General features: G+C 43.7%; 1 protein-coding gene across 1 annotated transcript in view; it reads left to right on the forward strand.

Moving 5' to 3' along the window:
* The first annotated feature begins 3488 nt into the window (after positions 1–3488).
* The window catches only part of LOC126463558 (uncharacterized), a 170966-nt gene continuing 149515 nt past the window's right edge, over positions 3489–24939 (forward strand). The window contains exons 1-2 of the mRNA XM_050096171.1: positions 3489–3677; positions 18123–18331. Of these exons, the coding sequence (XP_049952128.1) occupies positions 3489–3677; positions 18123–18331 (398 nt within the window). The remainder of the gene's footprint in view (positions 3678–18122; positions 18332–24939) is intronic.

Below are 24939 nucleotides of genomic sequence, written 5' to 3' on the forward strand. Positions count from 1 at the left end.
CATACTTGCTCCGGACTCTGCGAGAGGGCTGTACAAGCAATGATCACACGCACGGCACAGCGGACACACCAGGAACCGCGGTGTTGGCCGTCGAATGGCGCTAGCTGCGCAGCATTTGTGCACCGCCGCCGTCAGTGTCAGCCAGTTTGCCGTGGCATACGGAGCTCCATCGCAGTCTTTAACACTGGTAGCATGCCGCGACAGCGTGGATGTGAACCGTATGTGCAGTTGACGGACTTTGAACGAGGGCGTATAGTGGGCATGCGGGAGGCCGGGTGGACGTACCGCCGAATTGCTCAACACGTGGGGCGTGAGGTCTCCACAGTACATCGATGTTGTCGCCAGTGGTCGGCGGAAGGTGCACGTGCCGTCGACCTGTGACCGGACCGCAGCGACGCACGGATGCACGCCAAGACCGTAGGATCCTACGCAGTGCCGTAGGGGACCGCACCGCCACTTCCCAGCAAATTAGGGACACTGTTGCTCCTGGGGTATCGGCGAGGACCATTCGCAACCGTCTCCATGAAGCTGGGCTACGGTCCCGCACACCGTTAGGCCGTCTTCCGCTCACGCCCCAACATCGTGCAGCCCGCCTCCAGTGGTGTCGCGACAGGCGTGAATGGAGGGACGAATGGAGACGTGTCGTCTTCAGCGATGAGAGTCGCTTCTGCCTTGGTGCCAATGATGGTCGTATGCGTGTTTGGCGCCGTGCAGGTGAGCGCCACAATCAGGACTGCATACGACCGAGGCACACAGGGCCAACACCCGGCATCATGGTGTGGGGAGCGATCTCCTACACTGGCCGTACACCACTGGTGATCGTCGAGGGGACACTGAATAGTGCATGGTACATCCAAACCGTCATCGAACCCATCGTTCTACCATTCCTAGACCGGCAAGGGAACTTGCTGTTCCAACAGGACAATGCACGTCCGCATGTATCCCGTGCCACCCAACGTGCTCTAGAAGGTGTAAGTCAACTACCCTGGCCAGCAAGATCTCCGGATCTGTCCCCCATTGAGCATGTTTGGGACTGGATGAAGCGTCGTCTCACGCGGTCTGCACGTCCAGCACGAACGCTGGTCCAACTGAGGCGCCAGGTGGAAATGGCATGGCAAGCCGTTCCACAGGACTACATCCAGCATCTCTACGATCGTCTCCATGGGAGAATAGCAGCCTGCATTGCTGCGAAAGGTGGATATACACTGTACTAGTGCCGACATTGTGCATGCTCTGTTGCCTGTGTCTATGTGCCTGTGGTTCTGTCAGTGTGATCATGTGATGTATCTGACCCCAGGAATGTGTCAATAAAGTTTCCCCTTCCTGGGACAATGAATTCACGGTGTTCTTATTTCAATTTCCAGGAGTGTACTTCAATTGATCGATGAAAGGAGGAATTACAAAAATGTTCCGGGAAACTCAGAAATAGAGGAATACAAGTCGCTGAGGAATGAAATAAATAGGAAGTGTAGGGAAGCTAAGATGAAGTGGCTGCAAGAAAAATGTGAAGACATTGAAAAAGAAATGGTTGTTGGAAGGACAGAGTCAGCATACAGGTAAGTCAAAACAACCGTCGGTGACATTGAAAGCAAGGGTAATAACATTAAGAGTGCAACAGTAAGTGCACTGCTAAATGCAGGGGAGAGAGCAGATAGGTGGAAAGAATACATTGAAAGGGGGGAAGATTTGTCTGATGTGTTAGAAGAAGAAACAGGAGTCGATTTGGAAAAGATAGGGGGTCCAGCACTAGAATCAGAATTTAACAGAGCCTTGGTGGGCTTCAGATCAAATGAAGCAGTAGGGATAGATAACATTCCATCAGAATTTCTAAAATCATTGGGGGAAGTGGCAACAAAACGACTATTCACGTTGCTGAGTAGAATGTATAACTCTGGCGACATACCATCTGACTTTCGGAAAAGCATCATCCACACAATTCCGAAGACGGCAAGAGCTGACAAGTGCGAGAATTACCGCACAATCAGCTTAACAGCTCATTCATCCAAGTTGCTTACAAGAATAATATACAGAAGAATGGAAAAGAAGATTGAGGATGCGCTAGATGACGATCAGTTTCGCTTTAGGATAAGTAAAGGGACGAGAGAGGCAATTCTGACGTTGCGGTTAATAAGGGAAGTGAGACTAAAGAAAAATCAAGACGCGCTCAAAGGATTTGTCGACCTGGAAAAAGCTTTCAACTATGTAAAATTGTACAAGATGTTCGAAATTCTGAGAAAAATTGGGGTAAGCTATACGAAGAGACGGGTCATATACAATATGTACAACAGCCAAGAGGAAATAATAAGAGTGGACGACCAAGAAGGAAGTGCTCGTATTAAAAAGGGTGTAAGACAAGGATGTAGCTTTTCGTCTCTACTGTTCAATCTGTACATCGACGAAGCAATGATGGAAATAAAAGAAAGGTTCAGGAATGGAATTAAAATTCAAGGTGAAAGGATATCAATGATACGATTCGCAGATGACATTGCGATCCTGAGTGAAAGTGAAGAAGAATTATATGATCTGCTGAAAGGAATGAACAGCCTAATGAATACGGAGTATGGATTGGGAATAAATCGAAGAAAGACGGAGATAATGAGAAATAGTAGAAATGAGAACAGCGAGAAACTTAACATCAGGATTGATGGTCACGAAGTAAATGATGTTAAGGAATTCTGCTGCCTAGGCAGTAAAATAACCAATGACGGACGGAAATGCATTTTGCATTTTTGCAAGGAGGACATCAAAAGCAGACTAGCAATGGCAAAAGGGGCGTTCCTGGCCAAGATAAGTCTACTAATATCAAATATCAGCATTAATTTGAGGAAGAAATTTATGAGAATGTATGTCTGGAGTCCAGTATTGTATGTTAGTGAAAGATGGGCCGTGGGAAAACCGGAACAGAAGAGAATCGAAGAATTTGAGATGTGGTGTTACTGACGAATGTTGAAAATTAGGTGGACTGATAATGTAAGGATGGAGGAGGTTCTGTGCAGAATCGGAGAGGAAAGGAATATGTGGAAAACACTGATAAGGAGAAGGTATAGGATGATACGACATCTGTTAAAACATGACGGAATGACTTCTATGGTACTACAGGGAGCTGTAGAGGGCAAAAACTGCAGAGGAACACAGAGATTGGAATACATCCAGCAAATATATGAAGACGTAGGTTGCAAGTGCTACCCTGAGAAGAAGAGGTTAGCACAGGAGAGAAATTCTTGGCGGGCCGCATCAAACCAGTCAGAAGACTGACGGCAAAAAAAATAAAAAAATAAAAAAAAAATAAAAAATAAAAATAAAAAGATGTCACACATCAATACATCAATTGCTCGATCTATCACCGCTGACCAAGGCCATAAATTCAAATTGGCACTATTTAATGAGCCTTCTAAACTTTACAGCCTATTGCATTTTGCACAACAGCTTATTACCTGCAAAGCCATGGATTAGTGGAGCATTGGCTCTCTACACTGAAGGCTGCGCTCATGGGTCACAGTGGCCACTGGACTGAATCTTTAGCTTGGGAGCTGCTAGATGTATGCTCCACTTACAAAGAAGATCTGCACACATTCCTCATAGAGGTTCTGTATGGTGAGCTGCTCACTCTGCCTGCAGATCTTGTGATACCTGTTCAACCACAAGAGACCAAGAGTTTCCCTTCTCTCATAAAACGAGTAAGCAACACATCACATGGCTCAGAATACCACCACCAAAGGAGCCCACCCCAGCAGAATTTCTTGTTCACAAAGCACTGGGAGGCTGTTATGTTATGGGATGACACCATCCAACTCGCACTGCAGCCACCTTATTTTGGCCCAGAGAAAGTCATCAAAGGGGGTTCCAGTATGTTCAGTATACCGCTCCTTGGGAAACATGTCACCAGGGCCGTCATCAACCTTCAACCGCATGAGTCTTGCGTGATATGGCTCATATCGATGACATAGCGGTGGTGCAGACCAATATCACCATCCATATCATTTCAGAAAGGCACAGCGTGTCGCCCACTCTGAACACTGACAACACGTTCATGCTAAAACTCAACACACAGTCATTTCTGTCAGATGACATTCAGTTCAAGCTGGTAGATAATTTACTTGTGGTTGAAGATAAGCAGAAGGAACACAAAGTCGCCGGCTGGAGTGGCCGTGCGGTTCTAGGCGCTACAGTCTGGAACCGAGCGACCGCTACGTTCGCAGGTTCGAATCCTGCCTCGGGCATGGATGTGTGTGATGCCCTTAGGTTAGTTAGGTTTAATTAGTTCTAAGTTCTAGGCGACTGATGACCTCAGTAGTTAAGTCGCATAGTGCTCAGAGCCATTTTGAACACAAAGTCAACAACAACTTTATTATCAGACATTTCACTCGCAATTACAAACTCTCAAGTGACATAAATTCAGCCATTATTAACCCCAGTTTTTCGACTGAGGATTTTCACCTACTAACATTCCTATGGTAATGATGTCACCACTCCCACCAACTCTCCGCATGTGCAAGTCACCTTTGCACTGACACCAGTCCTCGCATATAATTGACATTACAGCTGCCCACACAGACCTCCATCCCACCTTGGCCAATACGAGCTGTATTAAACAAGGCAATATCAGTATCTCTTCATGCTCACCGAGAAATGGTCCAGCGGTACTCTGCATTGGAGCCAGCCATGGCGTGGTTGGTCATGAGCATAAGAGTGAATGGGATCACAGAGCCAGTGGTTTCTGACTACCTCCTTCTCCAGTGCTCCGCACCTCCAGTGAAAACGGGGGGGGGGGGGGGGGGGGGGGGTAGGGAGCGGAAGGATCCTTGCAGGGAAGTCATCAGTGGCAGCGGAGGAGATTAGACTCTCTGACCAACGTACCAGCTGCTGCATGTGAAATATCTTGAGAGAAGAGCAGTGTGCTTTGAGCTTTACACATGTATCGATGCTTATCAAATTGCACTGCTGTAAATAATACAGTACAATTTATTTGTAACTGTGTCTCTATTATTCTCTCGCTTTACCCTTCCCTGGGGTAAAATCCATATGCTATTTGAAATTCACTCATGGACGTATAATTAGGAAAGGTTTGCTGTTACGATGAGCATTTATTATACAATTTGTCATTACCGATGTTTCACACACAGCACTATTGTTGTTCTAGTATCATCTAGATTGAAAATACGTGATTCATCAGTAAAATTTGGGTTTTATTTGATAACTTTTTCTACTGTGTCAAAGAAGGCTGATACGCTGAATTTATGAAAATCTATAGCTCTAGACAAGCTGCATTGTTATGGTATTTGAAGAGACAGCTGGGGAAATGTCTGTTAAAAACTTTCATCCAGTCAATGGATGCCTTCTCATTCTCAGTCCATGTTTTGGGAATAGCAATATTATTTTTAATCCAAAGGTCAATTGGGGTACCTGGTCAAGGAGGTAATTTGTCTATGAATATTTTCCACAAAATCTGGAGAGTAACTTCACTTCAAGTGGTTGGCAGCACTGAGGGACAACGCTGTCTCCTATCAACAATGTCTCATTCTTGTAGGTGTTGCGGCTTGCGTGTAGCAATTTTTTGCAGTGCTAGATGTCCGTAGCAATGTGGTGTCATCTTGGTTTTTATTAAATACCCGTAGTTTCACACGTTTTATCAATGTTACAAGTAATTTAGCATCACGTAGAAGTATAAATAACACTTGAAATGTTACTGGCAGCACGTATTCTCCTAAAGGTTATATGCTAGAGGGGTTGACCCAGCTACACCAAGAAACCTCCAAAAAGGGGTAAGTAGGCCAAGTGCTTGAGGTGCCTGCACCTGCCTGTAACCCATTTACCCTAAGTACATTAATTATCATTGTAAAACGAAGAAACCACAAAACAGTTGCTGAATCAACAATCTTTTATTGCGTACATGACGAGTCTCAGAACACTAAGGTGCCGTCATCTGGTGTAAACTGTAATAATGAAAATAATGTTTCGCAAGACAACGAGAAGGGGTCCTCAGGTTCAGCAGTTCCTTGCACTGTTAGCCAGGCAAACGCAGCTTCTGAAAATAAGAACAAGGCATCAGTTGTTTTATGTGATCTAAGTAGAAAAACAAGAAAAGAGAAACGGTGCACCACAGAGGAATTATCTGAAGGGGCGGAAATCGGTAGATGTGATGTACAAGTACAGACAAACTAATGCTTACAGTTTCAGAAAGACTGGATGACTTATCCAAGAGAAAGAACTTCACAAATTAAACAAATCAATAACTCTTTGGTCCTCCTCTGGCCCTTACGCAAGGAGTTATTCGGCCTGGCATTGGTTTTTAGATTTGTTGTACGTCCTCCTGCGTAATATTGTGGCAGATTCTGTTCCATTGGCGCGCTAGATCGTCAAAATCAGGATTTGGTTGGAGGAGCCTGCCCATAACGCTCCAACTGTTCTAAATTGGGGAGAGACCCAGCGACCTTGCTAGCCAAGGTAGGGTTTGGCAAGCATGATATCAAGCAGTAAAAACTCTCGCTGTATATGGGTGAGCATTAGCTTACTGAAAGGTAAGGCCAGGTTGACTTCCTATGAAGGGTAACAAAACGGGGCGTAGAATATCGTCGACGTAACCCTGTGATGTAAGTTTCGTGCTATGAAAAGAAGTGGCATCTCAGATCATCATTGCTGGTTGTTGGGCCGTATGGTGGACGACAGCCAAGGTAGTATACCATTGCTGTCTGGGGCGCCTCCAGACACAAACAGTGGTATATTGACGACATTCTACGCACTGTTTTGTTACCCTTCATGGAAAGCCATCCTGAGCATACATTTTAACAAGATAATGCCTGCCTGCACATGCCGAGAGTTCCTACGACTTACCTTAGTGCTTCTCAGACCCTACCTTGGCCAGCAATGATGCTGGATCTCTCCTCAAGTGAGAATGTTTGGAGGATTATGGGTAGGGCTATCCAACCAGCTCGGGATTTTGAAGATCTAGCGCACCAATGGGACAGTATTTTCGCTCAGAATCTGCAACGAATCTATCAATTAGTGCCAAGCCGAAATACTGCTTGTATGGGCGCCAGAGGTGGACCTGCGCGTTATTGTCTTGCTCAATTTATGAAACTCTTTTTCTTGAATAAATCATCCAATTTTTCTGAAATGTTAGTCATTTGGTTGCCTATACATGTACGTCTCATATACCGATCTCCATCCATTCGGATAATTCCTTTGTGCTGTGTCGTTTGATTATCTCAGTTTCAAAGGAAACTGTACATCTGGTTGGCTGAAAACACATTTTATAATATAATAGAATTTTCTGATGTACAGACTGTGAACATAATTCAAAAGTCAAAATAATGATATTATTAAATATCTGTAATTACTATTGGTAATTATGTTTTAATTACCTACAGGAGACGAAGCTTATTCCATTGTACACTACTGGCCATTAAAATTGCTACACCAAGAAGACATGCAAATGACAAACGGGTATTTATTGGACAAATATATTATACTAGAACTGACATGTGATTACATTGTCACGCACTTTGAGTGCATAGATCCTGAGAAATCAGTACCCAGAACAACCACCTCAGGCCTTAATAACGGCCTTGATACGACTGGACATTGAGTCAAATAGAGCTTGGATGGCGTGTACAGGTACAGCTGCCCATGCAGCTTCAACACGATACCACAGTTCAACAAGAGTAGTGATTGGCGGATTGTGACGAGCCAGTTGCTCGGCCACCATTGACCAGACGTTTCCAATTGGTGAGAGATCTGGCGAATGTGCTGGCCAGGGCAGCAGTCGAACATTTTCTGTATCCAGAAAGGCCCGTCGTACAGGACCTGCAACATGCGGTCGTGCATTATCCTGCTGAAATGTAGGGTTTCGCAGGGATCGAATGAAGGGTAGAGCCACGGGTCGTAACACATCTGAAAAGTAACGTCCACTGTTCGAAGTGCCATCAATGCGAACAGGAGGTGACCGAGACGTGTAAGCAGTGGCATCCCATACCATCACGCCGGGTGATACGCCAGTATGGCGATGACGAATACACGCTTCCAATGTGCGTTCACAGCGATGTCGCCAAACACGGATCCGACCATAATGAGGCTGTAAACAGAACCTGGATTCATCCGAAAAAATAGCGTTTTGCCATTCGTGCACCCAGGTTCGTCGTTGAGTACACAATCGCAGGCGCTCCTGTCTGTGATGCAGCGTCAATGGTAACCGCAGCCTTGGTCTCCGAGCTGATAGTTCATGCTACTACAAACGTCGTCGAGCTGTTTGTGCAGATGGTTGTTGTCTTGCAAACGTCCCCATCTGTTGACTCAGGTATCGAGACGTGGCTGCACGATCCGTTACAGCCATGAGGATAAGATGCCTGTCATCTCGACTGCTGGTGATACGAGGCTGTTGGGATCCAGCACGGCGTTCCGTATTACACTCCTGAACCCACCGATTCTATATTCTGCTAACAGTCATTGGATCTCGACCAACGCGAGCAGCAACGTCGCGATACGATAAACCGAAATCGCAATAGGTTACAATCCGACCTTTATAAAAGTCGGAAACGTGATGGTACGTATTTCTCCTCCTTACACGAGGCATCACAACAACGTTTCACCAGGCAACGCCGGTCAACTGGTATTTGTGAATGAGAAATCGGTTGGAAACTTTCCTCATGTCAGCACATTGTAGGTGTCGCTGCAGGCGCCAACCTTGTGTGAATGCTCTGAAAAGCTTATCATTTTCATGTTACAGCAGCTTATTCCTGTCGATTAAATTTCGCGTCTGTAGCACGTCATCTTCGTGGTGTAGCAATTTTCATCGCCAGTAGTGTAAATATGGCCAATGGCAAATAAAGACGAATAAAGATTAATAAAGGTAAAATTAAGGATTGCGACATAAACTTAGTTCCTAGGAATACAGCTGCTGCAGTATGTTCTGTTTAGAACTCACCTTTAAACAGGAGTTGAATGGGGACACTTTTCGACATTAGTAAGCGGGTCTGTTAGCATAACCTCAGTAAAATTGCCCTGAATGAATCTATAAATTTTATACCAGATTTTTCTCTGAATGAAACAGGTAATTATGAAAGCCACTACATCCGTTTCCAAAGAAGTGATAGTCCAGAGTTACACCTCATTGTGGTAAGGTGGTGAACATAAGCAGCCAACATAACCAGCAACCAAATGACTGTTTCTGTAATCAGTCTCTTGTCTTAGGGCTGGGAAACTGAGTCCGAACGTGGATGGATCAATGGAAGGAGAAGGCAGAGGGCAAGGAGATTCTTAAGGTAATCTCGGACTCTGTAGCCAAAATGGACAGAAAGGAAGAATGAAATCAGACCGCTGTTCATGGAAATCGGAGCCCTGGAGCTGGCATAGGAAGAAACAACAGCAAGGCTTCTCCGCTCGCCATTTAATGAAATCCTTGCATACTAAAAGTGATAGAAATATTATAATAGGAGCATGGGACACTAGAACTCTAGTTAAAATAGGAAAAGTGAAATAATTAAAAGACCCCATGAAACATGCTGATTTATACTTGCTGGATGTACCAGAAACTAAATGGGACAGCATGGGAGACGTGGTATCAGACGATTACAGTTATTTTTGTTGTTAAAGTAAAACTACGATCAAATGCTGTAGATATTTTTCTACAAGGAAAATGAGAAAACCGATGACTAGTACTTAGCATGTTAAGGTCAGCTACTGATGGAAAAGGTAAAGGCTTCTCCAATAGAACTATGCACAATACAAGTTTTCTCCCCAATAACAGACAATTAACAGGAAGAAATCGAAAATTTGTTTCATCAAATAGAACAGTTAGGAATAACAAATGAAAAGACAGTGTCATGATAAAGGGAGACTTAAATGCCTATGTGGGCAGCCACAATAATTCAAAATGGGTTGGAAAATTTGGATTCGAAAACATGAATAATAGAGACATAGGCTGTTAGAATTCTGTAAATATTATGAGATAGTCCTAACGAACACATGGTTCAACGTTCCTAGCAGGGGAAAGCATGTGTTGAAGGTACCAGGATATAGTGGTAGATAACAAATCGATTATATTCTTGTCAAAGAAAGCTACAGAAACCAAAAGAAATCTAGTCATTTATACCATTGTTTTGATATTGATAGTGATCATGCAATAGTTGTAGCCAAAGTTGTAGTAAAAAAGCAGCAAAATACAACTGGCCTGTGTGGCGTATAGAAAGACTGAATAATGGAGGTACATCTGAGAAACTCAGAGTTAAGACGGACAATCTATCCCAGGAAACTTTAAGCTGGGAGGAAATAAGAAGATTTATCAGTGAGAGCGGGATGTATTAGAGAAGAAGAAATTGCAACCAAGGAAACCATGGATGACGCAAGAAAACCAAACGAAACAGATAGAGAAAAATAGATTTTGGCCTATTAAGAAAAATGAGAAACAAAATAAAAACTATGGGACACATGGAAACGAAATGAGCGGAACAAATAGGTAGGAAAACAGATGAAGATCTAGCAAAAAGAAATGTAGACAATATGCACCGAAAAATTAGATCACTACAGCTTAAATGTAGAGCTTGTAGGTCGTAATTAAAAATAAAAAAGGTAATGCCCTATTTTAAATGAAAAATAGCAGGTATGTAGGAAGGATACGCTGACGATGTATGCCATGGAGAAAATGTGAGAGATGATTGAAATTACGCAAGCATAATGTAAGATGCAGAAAATGAATTCGTGGGGGTACCAGTTATTAAGTCTGCACTCAACAATGCTGCAAACAACTTGAACAACAACAAATCGACTGTAACACATAACATCCCTGCTGCGTTATTAAAGACCGCCAGAGGTAAGGAGAAATAACGACGGTACACATTTATGTGTGTCTGCTATGAGGATGAAAATTTACCAGTGGAATTAATGAAAAGTAAAACATTTATTATACCTAATAAAGGAAACGTCAGTTATTGTCCAAAATATAGAACTTTGGTATTATTACTCGTAGATCATGCTTCAAAAAATTTACTCAGTATTGCTAACGTAAGACTAAAAACTGAAATTAATGATCTTAGAAAGAGAAATTATGATGAACAGAATGATGTATTGACCTAGAGAAGGCTTATGACGGAGAAGATACTATCGAAAAAACTGCATAAAATTGGAATACACTGGAGAGACAAAAGATCGAGTCTTAAGCTATACAAAAACCAAAGTACAGAAGTAGGCATCAATGATACTGAGAAAGATCGTAGGATAGGAATATGTGTCTGACAAGGCTGTCGTCTCGGTCCTTATTAATTTAATTTGCTTATACAAAGTTCAGTATAAACGACGAGAATCAGCTCCAAGCGGATCAAAAATAATGGTAAACAAATACACTGTATTCGATTTGCTGATGGTACAGTAATCTTAGCAGATCCTGAAAAAAACATGAACTATGTGTTAAAAAATTTGTCTGGCGCTTTTGACACACTGGAAACGAACGCCAAGAATACTAAAACAACGAATCGAAAAGACAGATAGTGAAAAACATTGAACAGGAAAAAATACTATTACAAGTAGGCTTAAACGGATTCCCTGCTTGGGAAGTTCGACAAAAGATGACCACAGAGGTTTAATGGATACTCAAAGAAGAGCTATAGTCACTAAACAAACATTGAGAAATAAGAGTAATTTATGAATAAACAATCGCCTTAATATCGAAACAGGCAAGAAATTCATCAAGATATTTGTTTGAACTATTTTATATTATAGTTGTGACAGATGGACCCTGGGGGACAAGAAAAGAAAAGTGTCAGAAGCAGTAGATTTGTGGTTTTGGAGAAGAGCCACAAAGGAAATCTAATGAACGAATACTAAAAGAAATTAACTATAAAAGTATATTGATTGACATGACACAGAGAAGAAAAACTAAACTAATAGGACACCCAATTTGGCATAATAACATGATAAAACATCCTGGAATGAAAAATCCTGGTAAAAAAAATCAAGAGACACGCCTAAACATTCATATTACAAAATGTTATCAGTGGAATAAACTGCAGATGGCGCGGAGTTGCGGAGGATGGCTGCATCAATAAAGCGTTGCCTTTAGCATCTAATGATGATGATTTACACGGATCTGTTCCTTGGATGTTGTAGCCTCGGGTCTCAAAGGGAGCTTTCTTGAAACTTCCTGAAATTAAAAAAAAATCAGTGAGACTAATTTAAAATATACTACCGTGCGGTTAAACTCTGCTCCAGTGAAAACACAGTCCCACTGTGAATACTCTTCTCAGGAGCTGGATGAGTTAGTTGATGTTCGTGAACAGCTGGAATTCGCTCTGACTGCTTCGGAAGCAGCTTCCGATGGGTGTGTTGGGCGAACTGCCAAGAGTCATGTATCAGAGATACCAAAGGTACATCAAGTATTGAAACTTACTGGCAGACTAAAACAGTGTACTGGATTGGGACGTGAACCCAGGGCCTTTGCCTTTCACGGGCATTTGCTGTACTGACTGAGCCAATCAAGCACGACTCACGATCCACTCTTACAACTTTACTTCCGCCAGTACGTCATCCCACCTTCCAAACGTCACACTGGTTCTCTTGCAAAATTTGCGGAACCAGCACTGGTGAAAGAGAGGATAATGCAGTCCGGCACACTGTTTTAACCTGTCAGGAAGTTTTATATCAGCGAATGTTCCACTGCAGAGTGAAAAATTTAGCCTGGAAACATCCTGCAGGCTGTGCCTAAACCATGTCTGCGCAGTATCCTTTATTCCACAAATTCTAGTATTGCAAGTTTCGCAGGAGAATTTCTGTGAAGTTTGGAAGGAAGGAGATGAGGTGCTGGCGGAAGTAAAACTGTCAGGAGCGGTCGTGAGCCGTACTTGAATAGCTCAATTTGTGGAGCACTTGCCCACAAGAGGCAAAGATACATGGTTCACGTACCAGTCCAGCACACAGTTTTAATCTTTCAGGAAGTTTCTTATCAGTTTGCACTCTGCTGCCTTCCAATGAAACTGAAAGTGAACTAGTGAGGCACACTTCACTTGCTGGGAAGCCTGCTGCGAAATGTGTCAGCGAGAAGTAAACACAAAGAATAGGGATTTGTTAACTGTTGGCCGTGCAGACGGAGTGTGGATAACGGTACCATTTTGGGAAAAGGCAGCAAGTGATGAGAAAGATCACTCTCTCCATTCATTTTACTGATACATACACTGATGAGCCAATATATTGTGTCTACTGCTCACCGTTAGATTTAATTGAGAGACATCAGCCGTATCCTCCTCAAAGAAACGATACCATTACTTCCCTTAAGCGATTTAGGGAAAAGGCATAATAAACCTAAATCTAAATCTTCAGTCACGAAATGGAACTATCATTCATGTGAATGCGACTATGCTGTTTTAATCCACGCTCGACTTTTCTCCGTAATTAGAGGATAGTGAAGACCTAAATATGACTGTCTCAGTCAACATATACTGGTGATCCAAAACATTATGACCACTGACCATCGCAAGATTGAGTGACGCTTTGTAGCGATGCAGTCACGTTGACGCGGTGAGGAGAGTTTGTGAGCGGAACAGGGATAATCCAGTCAGCAAATACTCAAGTTGAGTGGTGGTTGGGGATGGAGGGGGAAGGAGTGGGGTACCTCACAAAAGATCCGAATTTTCTGAACTCTTAGTGTATTGTACATAGGATGGGACAATTTGGACCAGGGCTGGTTTGATGATCTCATCGATGGTATGCTACGATGGACTGGAGCTTGTATCCGAGCGAGGGAACGTTTCACCGCGTATTAACGTTGCTCAGGAGTGCTGATAAGAAATCTCTATGGGAAGCAAACGATTTTGTCTTTACACATTTTTTATTATGTGATCTGGACACACACAAATGAATACATAAGCATGTCTCAGAGCCAATTTTGGTTTTCTGTGCCATTAATTTCGAAATGAAGGAGTGATGCAAAACTTTTGTTGAGGCCTATAATAGTCAAGATTTGACCCAGCGAGGGCTCTGCAAGCGTTTAGAGAAAGCAAACATTAAATGAAGCAAATGCAGATTGAGTCATACGTTAACATGAAAACAGAAGTACCGATTTTTAATATTAATTATGCAAGGAGTCCAATGAACTTATAAAATTCAAAAGGTACTTTGCCATAGATGTCCATAAGGAAAAAAAATCATATGTGTACTTAGCAGCTAAGAATGGTAAAAGGGACTCTGATGATACCTTCTGTATCACGCACTAAAATCTCCAATGCATCAACATCGAAAATTGAAGTGCCCTCAACATCCGCCCTGCGTAACGATCAGGTGCTACGGTAGAGATGACACACCAAATTAACAGTATTTCATGAAATCGCATTCGAGTGACGTTCATGTTCACATGGTTCATTTGCGGTAACACACACATACATGGCTGCTACAATATGACAACTGCTAGGCCGATGATGTCAGTCGTGGAAATCAAAATATTGTAGTAACGAATTCTGTAAATAACGTTGTATATTGGCGTCGTTATTTCGCTTACTTCTCTGTAAGATTGACTTTGTGTTCATTTGCCAGTGTTACCAGAAAATTTGAAGTAAGTTCTTCTTTTTTAATTTCTCCATTCTGAGTAACTACGACGTCCAACCTCCCTTATTATATAGAAACTATATTTATGTCTGGAAGGAAAAATGCTAGAGGGTCAGACTAAAAACAAAGTGCCAGAGAGAGACAATTTTTGCGTAGATGAAGTAACAGGAATAATACTGTTATTGATAGTGATAATTCTATTCTTATTTTGAAAGATACATTTAAATGTTCACTGAATGTAATTGCAAATAATTTTGAGAGTTGTAAATGCTATTTGACGAATTTACAGTGTAGGTTTTTGTTATGTTATACAATTCACATGTGAGGTTACTGTACATGATACAACGACATTCACATTGTGTTGTTGTAATGGAAAAGTTAATTTGCTGACGGTGGCAATTTATTTTTCGATGGACTGTATCAAAGACTCACTTGAAATGATCAAACAATTACAGAGAACAGAGGTGGCGGCCTCTATATCCACAGATTTTCTTTGCGCGCTTTACCCAAGTTGCTTGCAGCGCCATCCATCGCAACAGGCGGAGAACTGCGAGGAATGTGAGAAGTCTGATTCTGCGCTCTTTCTCTATCAACTGCGCGCTTCCATGCATTGCTGAGTGCATATCCGGGGTCTCTGTTAAAATTATTTTCACATAGTCTAATTTCAACTGCTTCCCTGATGACAGAATCCCAATAGTTTGAAGCTTGAGTAAGTATTCTTGTTTCATCGAATAGAATTTAACAAACTGTGCTCAGCCACCTGATTTTTCTAGGTACCTGTATTTCAGGTGACGCTGATGTTCCACAAAGCGATCGGCAACAGTCCTTATAGACTCGCAAGGAATGCTGTAAATTCCCGGTACTCTCAGGCCAAGATTATCTTCCACGGGTCGTAACATCTCCTTAATCTTCGTGGGTGGCCGGAAGACTGGTCTGATTCCCTGCCGGCTCAGGACTCTACTGATCTTGATGGTCGTTGCACCGCAGAATGGTAGCCGCGCGATGTGTTGGTCCTCTTGATATGTTCGAACAGCGTCCTTCCTAGATTTCTTCGCCAGAGTAGGTCTGGCATCACGATCAGAATATACATTTTTTTTCTCTTTTTTCTGAGTACCGTCGTCAGATGGTTAATCTCGGAGCCGAGATGATCCTTGTCCGAAATAGTCCTTGCTCTGTGTACCAAGGTATTCAGCACAGTTCTCTTCTGAGTTGGGTGGTGAAAACTACGTGCGTTTAGATATAAATCTGTATGCGTTGGTTTTCTGTACACAGAATGTCCGAGACGTCCATCTGATTTTCGCTCCACCAGTACATCTAAGAAGGGCAACTTCCCATCCTTCTCCACCTCCACTGTAAATATTATTTTCCGGTGTATACATTCAAATGATCAACAAACTGCTGCAGTGCCTCATTCCAATGTGGCCAGATTAAAAATGTATCGTCATCCAGCCAATAAGAAGCCGTCCACTGCTTATAAAAGCGGAAGCCTCACCGGTCCACGACAGTCAGTTTTACCCCTGACGAAGAAGACGGAGGCATTCATCGAAAGCTCGGGATTTTATCCAAATTTGACGCGGCAAGTAAACCGAGAACTTTTTATGCAACGCCTCCGTCGCGAAAGACTTCGTAGTCAACTATAGAGAAGCTAAAGAATTGTTTCGACAATATCCAATCCAGCATTTGCTATGGTCAGTTACGAGACTAAAATTTCAGACACGGTTTTACGTGCAGTATATCAGTTTAAGATACACAACATTTTTTCTCATAGACCAGGTCCAACGACTTCTACGTAGTCACCCACAATGTTACGCACAGCTAGGTTTTTATGACATTGACATTGCTTGTTCTTTGCCATTCAGGTAAGAACTAAATACACTACTGGCCATTAAAATTGCTACACCAAGAAGAGATGCAGATGATAAACGGGTATTCATTGGACAAATATATTATACTAGAACTGACATGTGATTACATTTTCACGCAATTTGGGTGCATAGATCCTGAGAGATCAGTACCCACAACAACCACCTCTGGTCGTAATAACGGCCTTGATACGCCTGGGCATTGAGTCAGAACTTGGATGGCGTGTACAGGTACAGCTGCACATGCAGCTTCAACACGATACCACAGTTCATCAAGAGCAGTGACTGGCGGATTGTGACGAGCCAGTTGCTCGGCTACCATTGACCAGACGTTTTCAATTGGTGAGAGATCTGTAGAATGTGCTGGCTTGGACAGCAGTCGAATATTTTCTGTATCCAGAAAGGCCCGTACAAGACCGGCAGCATGCGGTTGTCCATTATCCTGCTGAAATGTAGGGTTTCGCAGGGACGGAATGAAGAGTAGAGCCACGGCTCGTCACACATCTGAAATAGAACGTCCACTGTTCAAAGTGCCGTCATTGCGAACAAGAGGTGACAGGGACGTTTAACCAATGGCACCCCATGCCATCACGCCGGGTGATAAGCAGTATGGCGATGACGAATACATGCTTCCAATGTGCGTTCACCGCGACGTCGCCAAACACGGATGCGAGCATCATGATGCTGTGGACATAACCTGGATTTATCCGAAAAAATGACGTTTTGCTATTCGTGCACCCAGGATCGTCGTTGAGTACACCATCGCAAGCGCTCCTGTCTGTGATGCAGCGTCAAGGGTAACCGCAGCCATGGTAGCTGATAGTCCATGCTGCTGCAAACGTCGTCGAACTGTTCGTGCAGATAGTTGTTGTCTTGCAAACGTGCCCATCTGTTGACTCAGGGATTGAGACGTGGCTGCACGATCCGTTACAGCCATGCGGATAAGATGCCTGTCATCTCGACTGCTAGTGATACGAGGCCGTTGGGATCCAGCACGGCGTTCCGTATTACCCTCCTGAACCCACCGATTCCATATTCTGCTAACAGTCATTGGATTTCGACCAACGCGAGCAGCAATGTCGCGATACGATAAACCGAAATCGCGATAGGCTACAATCCGACCTTTATCAAAGTCGGAAATATGATGGTACGCTTTTCTTCTCCCTACACGAGGCATCACAACAACATTTCACCAGGCAACGCCGGTCAGCTGCTGTTTCTGTATGAGAAATCGGTTGGAAACTTTCCTCATGTCAGCACATTGTAGGTGTCGCTACCGGCGCCAGCGTTGTGTCAATGCTCTGAAAAGCTAATCATTTGCATATCACAGCATCTTCTTCCTGTCGGTTAAATTTCGCGTCTGTACTACGTCATCTTCGTGGTGCAGCAATTTTAATGGCCAGTAGTGTATCTTCACTTGTTCAATTAAGAAATTAGAATCTGCATACGAATAAATTCCAGTTAATTAAATAAAGGAAGTGGATTTCGTTACTTTGTAAACACGATTGGTGGAATTTCGACAATAGGCGATACTAGTCATATGAAAGTATCAGTGATCTGTGAATACACGGTGCTTCAACATAGCCTCAGATTAGTAGTGGTCCTCCACGAAGAGTTCCAAGAAAGTGGTAAAGGCTGTTTTCTTCTTTAGAGGGAAGTGAAAACGGAACGGCCGGTCACGCAGAGCGGGCCACATAGCTGGACACGCGCGCTTAATTGCGGTGCTGACTATTTTAGAGGGGTAAATGTCAGGCCGCCGTGTCCGCTGCATTATTAAGAGAGGCAGATCCTCATGTGAGCTCAGCGACAGTGCGACCAGACATGGCCGGGAACACCGCCTGGCCGTCGCTGCTACTCGTCTGCAGTGTCGCCCACATGTGCCTCTCCACCACTGGCAACGAAACTCTGCCGGACGGTATTCAGCGTCTTAGGCGTCTGTCCAACATGTAAGTTGGTGCGTTTTGGAACCAAAGAAGCTGTCGATCAAATATGCAGATACTTCAGGAAGAGAATTAGGCATGTCGGCCCACGCTAAGAGCGTCTAGTGGCTAGCGTTGCTGCCTCTAGATCACGGGGTCCTGAGTTCGATTCCCGACGGGGTTGGGGATTTTCTTTGCCCGGGGACTGGGTATTTGTGTTGTCCTCATCATTTCATCATCATCATCATCATCATTCGTGATAGTGGCTAGATTTGACTGTGTAAAAATCGGTACTTTGTACGGGCGCTGATGACCGCTCAGTTGAGCGCCCCACAAACCAAACATCATCAACGCTAAGAGCGTCGCGCAACAAGAGTGGCACATCTTCTGAAGAGAATAATTCGCGCAAACTAAGTTGACACTCGGCACGATGCACGATGCCCGATGCGAGATGCTGTAGATGGGAAATGCCTTTACGGTCGCTCCATCAGTCACTCCGGAGTGTCAGCCTAGTTTGCTCATAAGGTACATGTTCCGCATTTTCCTGCAGACACCGTTATGCAGCGATACGTGTAACAGATGCTTCACAGTGTGGGAGTGAAACGGTACAGCAACTGGAAATGCAATCCAAAGTTGAAGTACACGGGACAGAACGATTCTTGGGTCCACAGCGTTTAAATTGCATACAGACTCATTGTATAATTCTGGCAGTATGTTGGTCAAATGCAATGATGCGTCGAACAGTTGTGAAACAGCGCCAGAAATTTGACTAAGGTTATACATACCCCGGTGATGCTGATCGGAAAGGAGGGCCATCGACATCAACCGCAATGTCCAGGCAGTCGAATGAGGCAAGAGATTTTACAATGATAAGGACGTCCACACAGCGGTTCGCGAATTGCTCTGTGACCCAGGAGCGAATTTCTATTGTCTAGGAATTGAACAACTGATAGAACGTTCCGGCCTTTGTTCAGACAGAGTTGGTGGCAATGTTGGAAAATAGCGTCAAGTGTCTGTGTCACTTTTACGTGTTGTGCAGCATTTAGTAAACGTTCTGCCGTGCATAATAACGTGGAACTTACTATTCTAAGTTTCCAGAATGAGATTTTCACTCTGCAGCGGAGTGTGCGCTGATATGAAACTACCTGGCATGTTAAAACTGTGTTCCGGACCGGGACTCGAACTCGGGACCTTTGCATTTCGTGCGCAAGTGCTCTACCATCTTTTTTTTTCGGTATTGTTCGATGCGTTTGGTCTGGGCGGACGTCACAACACATCCGTTCAAGTTGATCGTTGTTTCCTTTACGTAGTTTTTTTATTACAGAGGGGAACTATCTGAGCTAGCCAAGGACGACTCACGTCCCGTCCTCACAGTTTCACTTCTGCCAGTACCTCGTCTCCTACCTTCCAAACTTTACAGAAGCTCTCCTGCGAAGGTTCGCAGGAGAGCTTGGGTAGCTCAGATGGTAGAGTGCGAAAGGGAAAGGTCCCGAGTTCGAGTCTCGGCCCGGCACACAATTTTAATCTGCCAGGAAGTTTTATTCTGAGTCTTTTCATGCGCGTTTGGCACTTTTCCTAAGCAAGTGTAGCGCCCACGATTTGTTTCTAGATGAAATACGAGTATTGTCTTAAAGACGTATTTGTTGAACGAACAATTTTTTCACGACGCATATTTTTCTCTTTAGTCTATGGTTGGCGTTGGCAGTCCAGACAAACGACAGAAATTGTGATAGGAACTGACTCGTTACTGTCATTAGGGACGCGGCATTGGACGAAAAGTATTGATACTTTACGTTCTCAAAGGCGCTATTGCTTTTAGCTACCACTAGGAGCAAAATTATTGTGCGCCTTTCTACCACACCTCAAAAGTTTCCACGTCCCTTCGGACACCTGTAACACTTTTGTAAATCCTATGTATCCCTCGAAGTGGGCTCACATGATTGAGAACCTTGCCTGCTGAGTCGACTCTATCAACTCGTCTCACTTTATTGCATCCTCAGACACCCCATGTCCCTTCTCACGGTAATTTCAACCAGTTCTCCTTCCTGGACTACGAAATTATTCCTAAGATGCATCAACTCTATGAAGACTACTTTCCACCTTTGACCCGAATAACTGCAATACTACCCCCTTCCCAACATCTACATTCCGTCTCTAGACTCTCCCCAGTACTCATACCAAATCCTTTATTATACAGCTTCTTTTCCAATCAGATCTGCATCCAAATCCCTCAGATAGAAAATGTTACCAGGAACACTCATTTCAGTTTCAACTCATCAAACTCATATAATTACTATTTACTCAAGTCTTGCATTATTATGTGTTTTTTAATTCTTTTAACCAAAAGACGAAGAGTGAGAACATGACCGTTGCTATTCTCTCTTCCCTAGGACAGGGGCGGGGGAATGTAAATAACAATTAAATACGACAGGACTGCCTTCTTAAGTACAGCCTCCATCCCAACGTAGCAACTGCAGCTTATATAACCCATATACTGCTACAAGGGCAAGGCTAAACTTCCTCCCACAAAACCCGGAATGATTGTCCACGATCGCCCCACGGACAAACCACTCGATCTTAACAACTACCTTCGTCCAACCGTCACCCCATAACGATATGTCACAACTGTCCTTAAAGACATCCATTACCTTGAGTGATCCCGTATCCCTCCCGAAATCACACTGGCTACTCCTTCCAACTATCACCTACGTGCCACTCCCACGTATTTCCAGATCCACTTCCATTTAACTTTCTTCTGCTTAGATAGTCTCGTCTACCCTCACTCACATCCTGCCGTACTGCCAAATTAGGTTTTTCAGGTCACACCGAGCGAGGTGGTGCAGCTCGCATTCGGGAGGACGACGGCTCAAACCAGCGTCCGGCCATCCAGATTTAGGTTTCCTGTAATTTTTCTACATCAGTCCACGCAAATTCCGGGATGGTTCCTTTGAAACTGCACGACCAGTTTCTTTCCCCATCCTTGACACAATCCGAGCATGTTCTCCGTCTCTAATTACCTCGATGTCGACGGGATGTTAAACCAAATCTTCCTTTCAGATCGTTGTGGCGTTCTCCCATGGGTCAAACAAACCTGCAACCGAATTGATTCAAAATGAATCTCGTCATACAGTCAATAAATCATTCTTTCATTTGTACGGCCTTATTATGCATAATGTCCAGGCCTGCAAGATTATTATATACACGGTGATTCAGCGGCCCCTAACGATGTCGTGTTATGCAACACGCAGTGATAAAGTGAAGCGCCAAGGAAACTGGTATAGGTATGTAAACAGGCAGAAGACGGCAGTGCGGTCGGCAACGCCTGTATCAGACAAGTGTCTGGCACAGTTTTTAGATCGGTTACTGCTGCTACAATGGCAGGTTATCAAGATTTAAGTGAGTTTGAACGTGGTGTTACAGTCAGCGCACGAGCGATGCGACACAGCATCTCCGAGGTACCGAAGAAGTGACGATTTTTCCGTAAGACCATTTCAGACTGTACAGTGAATATCAGGAACCCGGTAAAACATCAAATCTCCGACATCGCTGCGGCCGGAAGAAGATTCTGCAAGAACGGGACCAACGACGAATGAAGAGAATCGCTCAACGAGATAGAAGTGCAACCCTTCTGCAAATTGCTGCAGATTTCAGTGATAGCTCATCAACAAGTGTCAGCGTGCAAACCATTCAACGAAACATAATCGATATTGGCTTTCGGAGCGAAGGCCCACTTGTGTACCCTTTATTACCCTTGATGACTGCACGACGCAAAGCTTTGCGCCTCGTCTGGGCCGTCGACACCGACATTGGACTATTGATGACTGGAAACATGTTGCCTGGTCGGACGAGTCTCTTTTAAAATTGTATCGAGCGAATGGACGTGTACAGGTATGGGGACAACCTCATGAATCCGTGGACCCTGCATATCAGGAGGGGACTGTTGGTAGAGGCTCTGTAATGGTGTGGGGCGTGTGCAGCTAGAGTGATATGGGACTCCTGTTATGTCTAGATACGACTCTGACAGGTGACACGAACATAAGCATACTGTGTGATCACCTGCATCCATTCGTGTCGATTGTGTATTCCGATTGACTTGGGCAATTCCAGCAGGACAATGCGACAGCCCACACGTCCAGAATTGCTACAGAGTGGCTCCAGGAATACTCTTCTGAGTTCGAACACTTCCGATGGCCACCAAACCCCTCGGACATGAACATTGTTGAGCATATCTGGGATGCCTTGTATCGTACTGTTCAGAAGAGATCTCCACCATCTCGTACTCCTACGGATTTATGGACAGCCCTGCGGGATTCATGGTGTCAGTTCCCCTCAGCACTACTTCCGACATTAGTCGAGTCCATGCCACGTCGTGTTGCGACACTTCTGCGTGCTCGCGGTGGCCCTACACGGTTGTGTTGTTGTTGTTGTGGTCTTCAGTCCTGAGACTGGTTTGATGCAGCTCTCCATGCTACTCTATCCTGTGCAAACTTCTTCATCTCCCAGTACCTACTGCAACCTACATCCTTCTGAATCTGCTTAGTGTATTCATCTCTTGGTCTCCCCCTACGATTTTTACCCTCCACGCTGCCCTCCAATGCTAAATTTGTGATCCCTTGATGCCTCAAAACATGTCCTACCAACCGATCCTTTCTTCTAGTCAAGTTGTGCCACAAACTTCTCTTCTCCCCAATCCTACACGGTATTACGCAGATATACCAGTTTCTTTGGCTCTTCAGTGTATATCTGTCCTTCATAAAACAAGCGCGAAACTTTCATCTTCTCTCGCTCGCTACGCGAAAACGATTAGTCCTACAGGACAATGAATAAGAGTTTTTGTAGGAAATTTAATGTAGTTAAATTTTGTAGTGGAATACGTTCTCGCTACAGGTCGTAGTTTTCAAGTCATTCATAAAAACATACAAAAGTGACATTAAAAAGAACCTCAACTCCCCACCTGTCGCCACCGCTCAAGATTTCTAGTATGTTGTTCATGGCACTCCCTTCTATTACCGTACAAAAATTTGCAATTTTACGAATTATTTCCCACATGCTACCTTTTTTGGTTTTCATTGACTGGCCTTAGTAAGCCATCGGGTTGGCCGAGCACTTACAAAGTATAAAACTGACTTTTGTATAAATTTTGTCTGACAAATTTGGGAATTTTAACAGCATAAAATAAACTATTACATTGTTCTATTCGTTAGGCCTTCTGACTACGAAACTACTGTGCTTGCGAGGATTAACCTTGGATCGAACTGTCAACGTAATTAGTTTTAGTGCAATTAGTTTTAGTGAGAGAGAGTGGAACGGTAGAGAGAGAGAGAGAGAGAACTTGAAAGTGGTTCATTGTACCCTCTGCCAGGCACTTTATTGTGCATAGCAGAATAATCACGCAGACGTAGATGTGGATGTAGTGTAACGTTTATAAAGGGGTTTTTCTTTCAGTACCCTCTCGGGCATGTTTAAATTAATAATGTTAACGACATATAGCCTACTATGCCGGTAGCGTAATACGCCGATGAACAGAGACCAAAAAAGGTCTAATATCTGGAACAATTAGTGTATTCGAAAATTTTTGTACATCTGTGGGAGGGAGTTTCACGCACAACATACTAGAAATTCTGACAGTGAGGGATGATTGTGTGGGGATGGAGGTGCGTTTGATCTCACTTTTGTATGTTTTTCACGAATAACCCCAAAACCGCAGCCGTCAGCAAAGAAATATCGCAGTACAAAATTTAACTACATTAAATTGCCTATAAAAAGTTCCAGTTCATTTTTTTTCTGTATGACTAATACTTCGTGCGTAGCGAGCGAGAGCGTATGGAAATATCGCGCGTGGTTTATTGAAGCTATATATAACACTGCGAGTTGCATAAAATGTCATCGGTAGGGGCAGCTGGATCATTCTGTATATCACGAACTGGCAGACCTGGACATAATGCATAATAAGGCCATGCAAGTGAAACCATGATTTATTGACAACAGCACGAGATTAAGTTTTAAATTAATTGAACCTCTTAAGCATAAACTAAGCCTGCAGATAATCATCCTACAGTTTCAAGTCTCAACGTGCATTTAATTAAATCAGAATAAGGTATAGCTGTATGAAAGAGGCCACAATAGACAGAACATTTTTGACGCCGAGCGTGATTTCAGATCAAACATTTGGCGCCCAATGTGGGTAAGAAAAAACAAGGTTACCGTCAGATTTTTCGACGCAATATTTAGGATGACTGACCTGGCCGGCCGGGGTGGCCGAGCAGTTATAGGCGCTACAGTCTGTAACCGCGTGACCGCTACGGTCGCAGGTTCGAATCCTTTCTAGGGCATGGATGTGTGATGTCCTTAGGTTAGTTAGGTTTAAGTATTTCTAAGTTCTAGGGGACTGATGACCTCAGACGTTAAGTCCCATAGTGCTCAGAGCCATTTGAACCATTTGACTGACCTGATAACAGTGCTATTGGACGTATTCAGCCATCCGGATTGCAGCCGGACAGATATGATCGGTTGAGAAGATCTTACCTAATATTCTCTCGCTAGTTGTTTATAAGGAGCAGTGAAATGAAAACCGACGTTCACGCACGTTTTCCTTCATGTCGCGATAGATGTGATACTCCCACGGTGAAAAATCT

Source organism: Schistocerca serialis, chromosome 1 (assembly GCF_023864345.2).
Source record: "Schistocerca serialis cubense isolate TAMUIC-IGC-003099 chromosome 1, iqSchSeri2.2, whole genome shotgun sequence".
NCBI lineage: Eukaryota > Metazoa > Arthropoda > Insecta > Orthoptera > Acrididae > Schistocerca > Schistocerca serialis.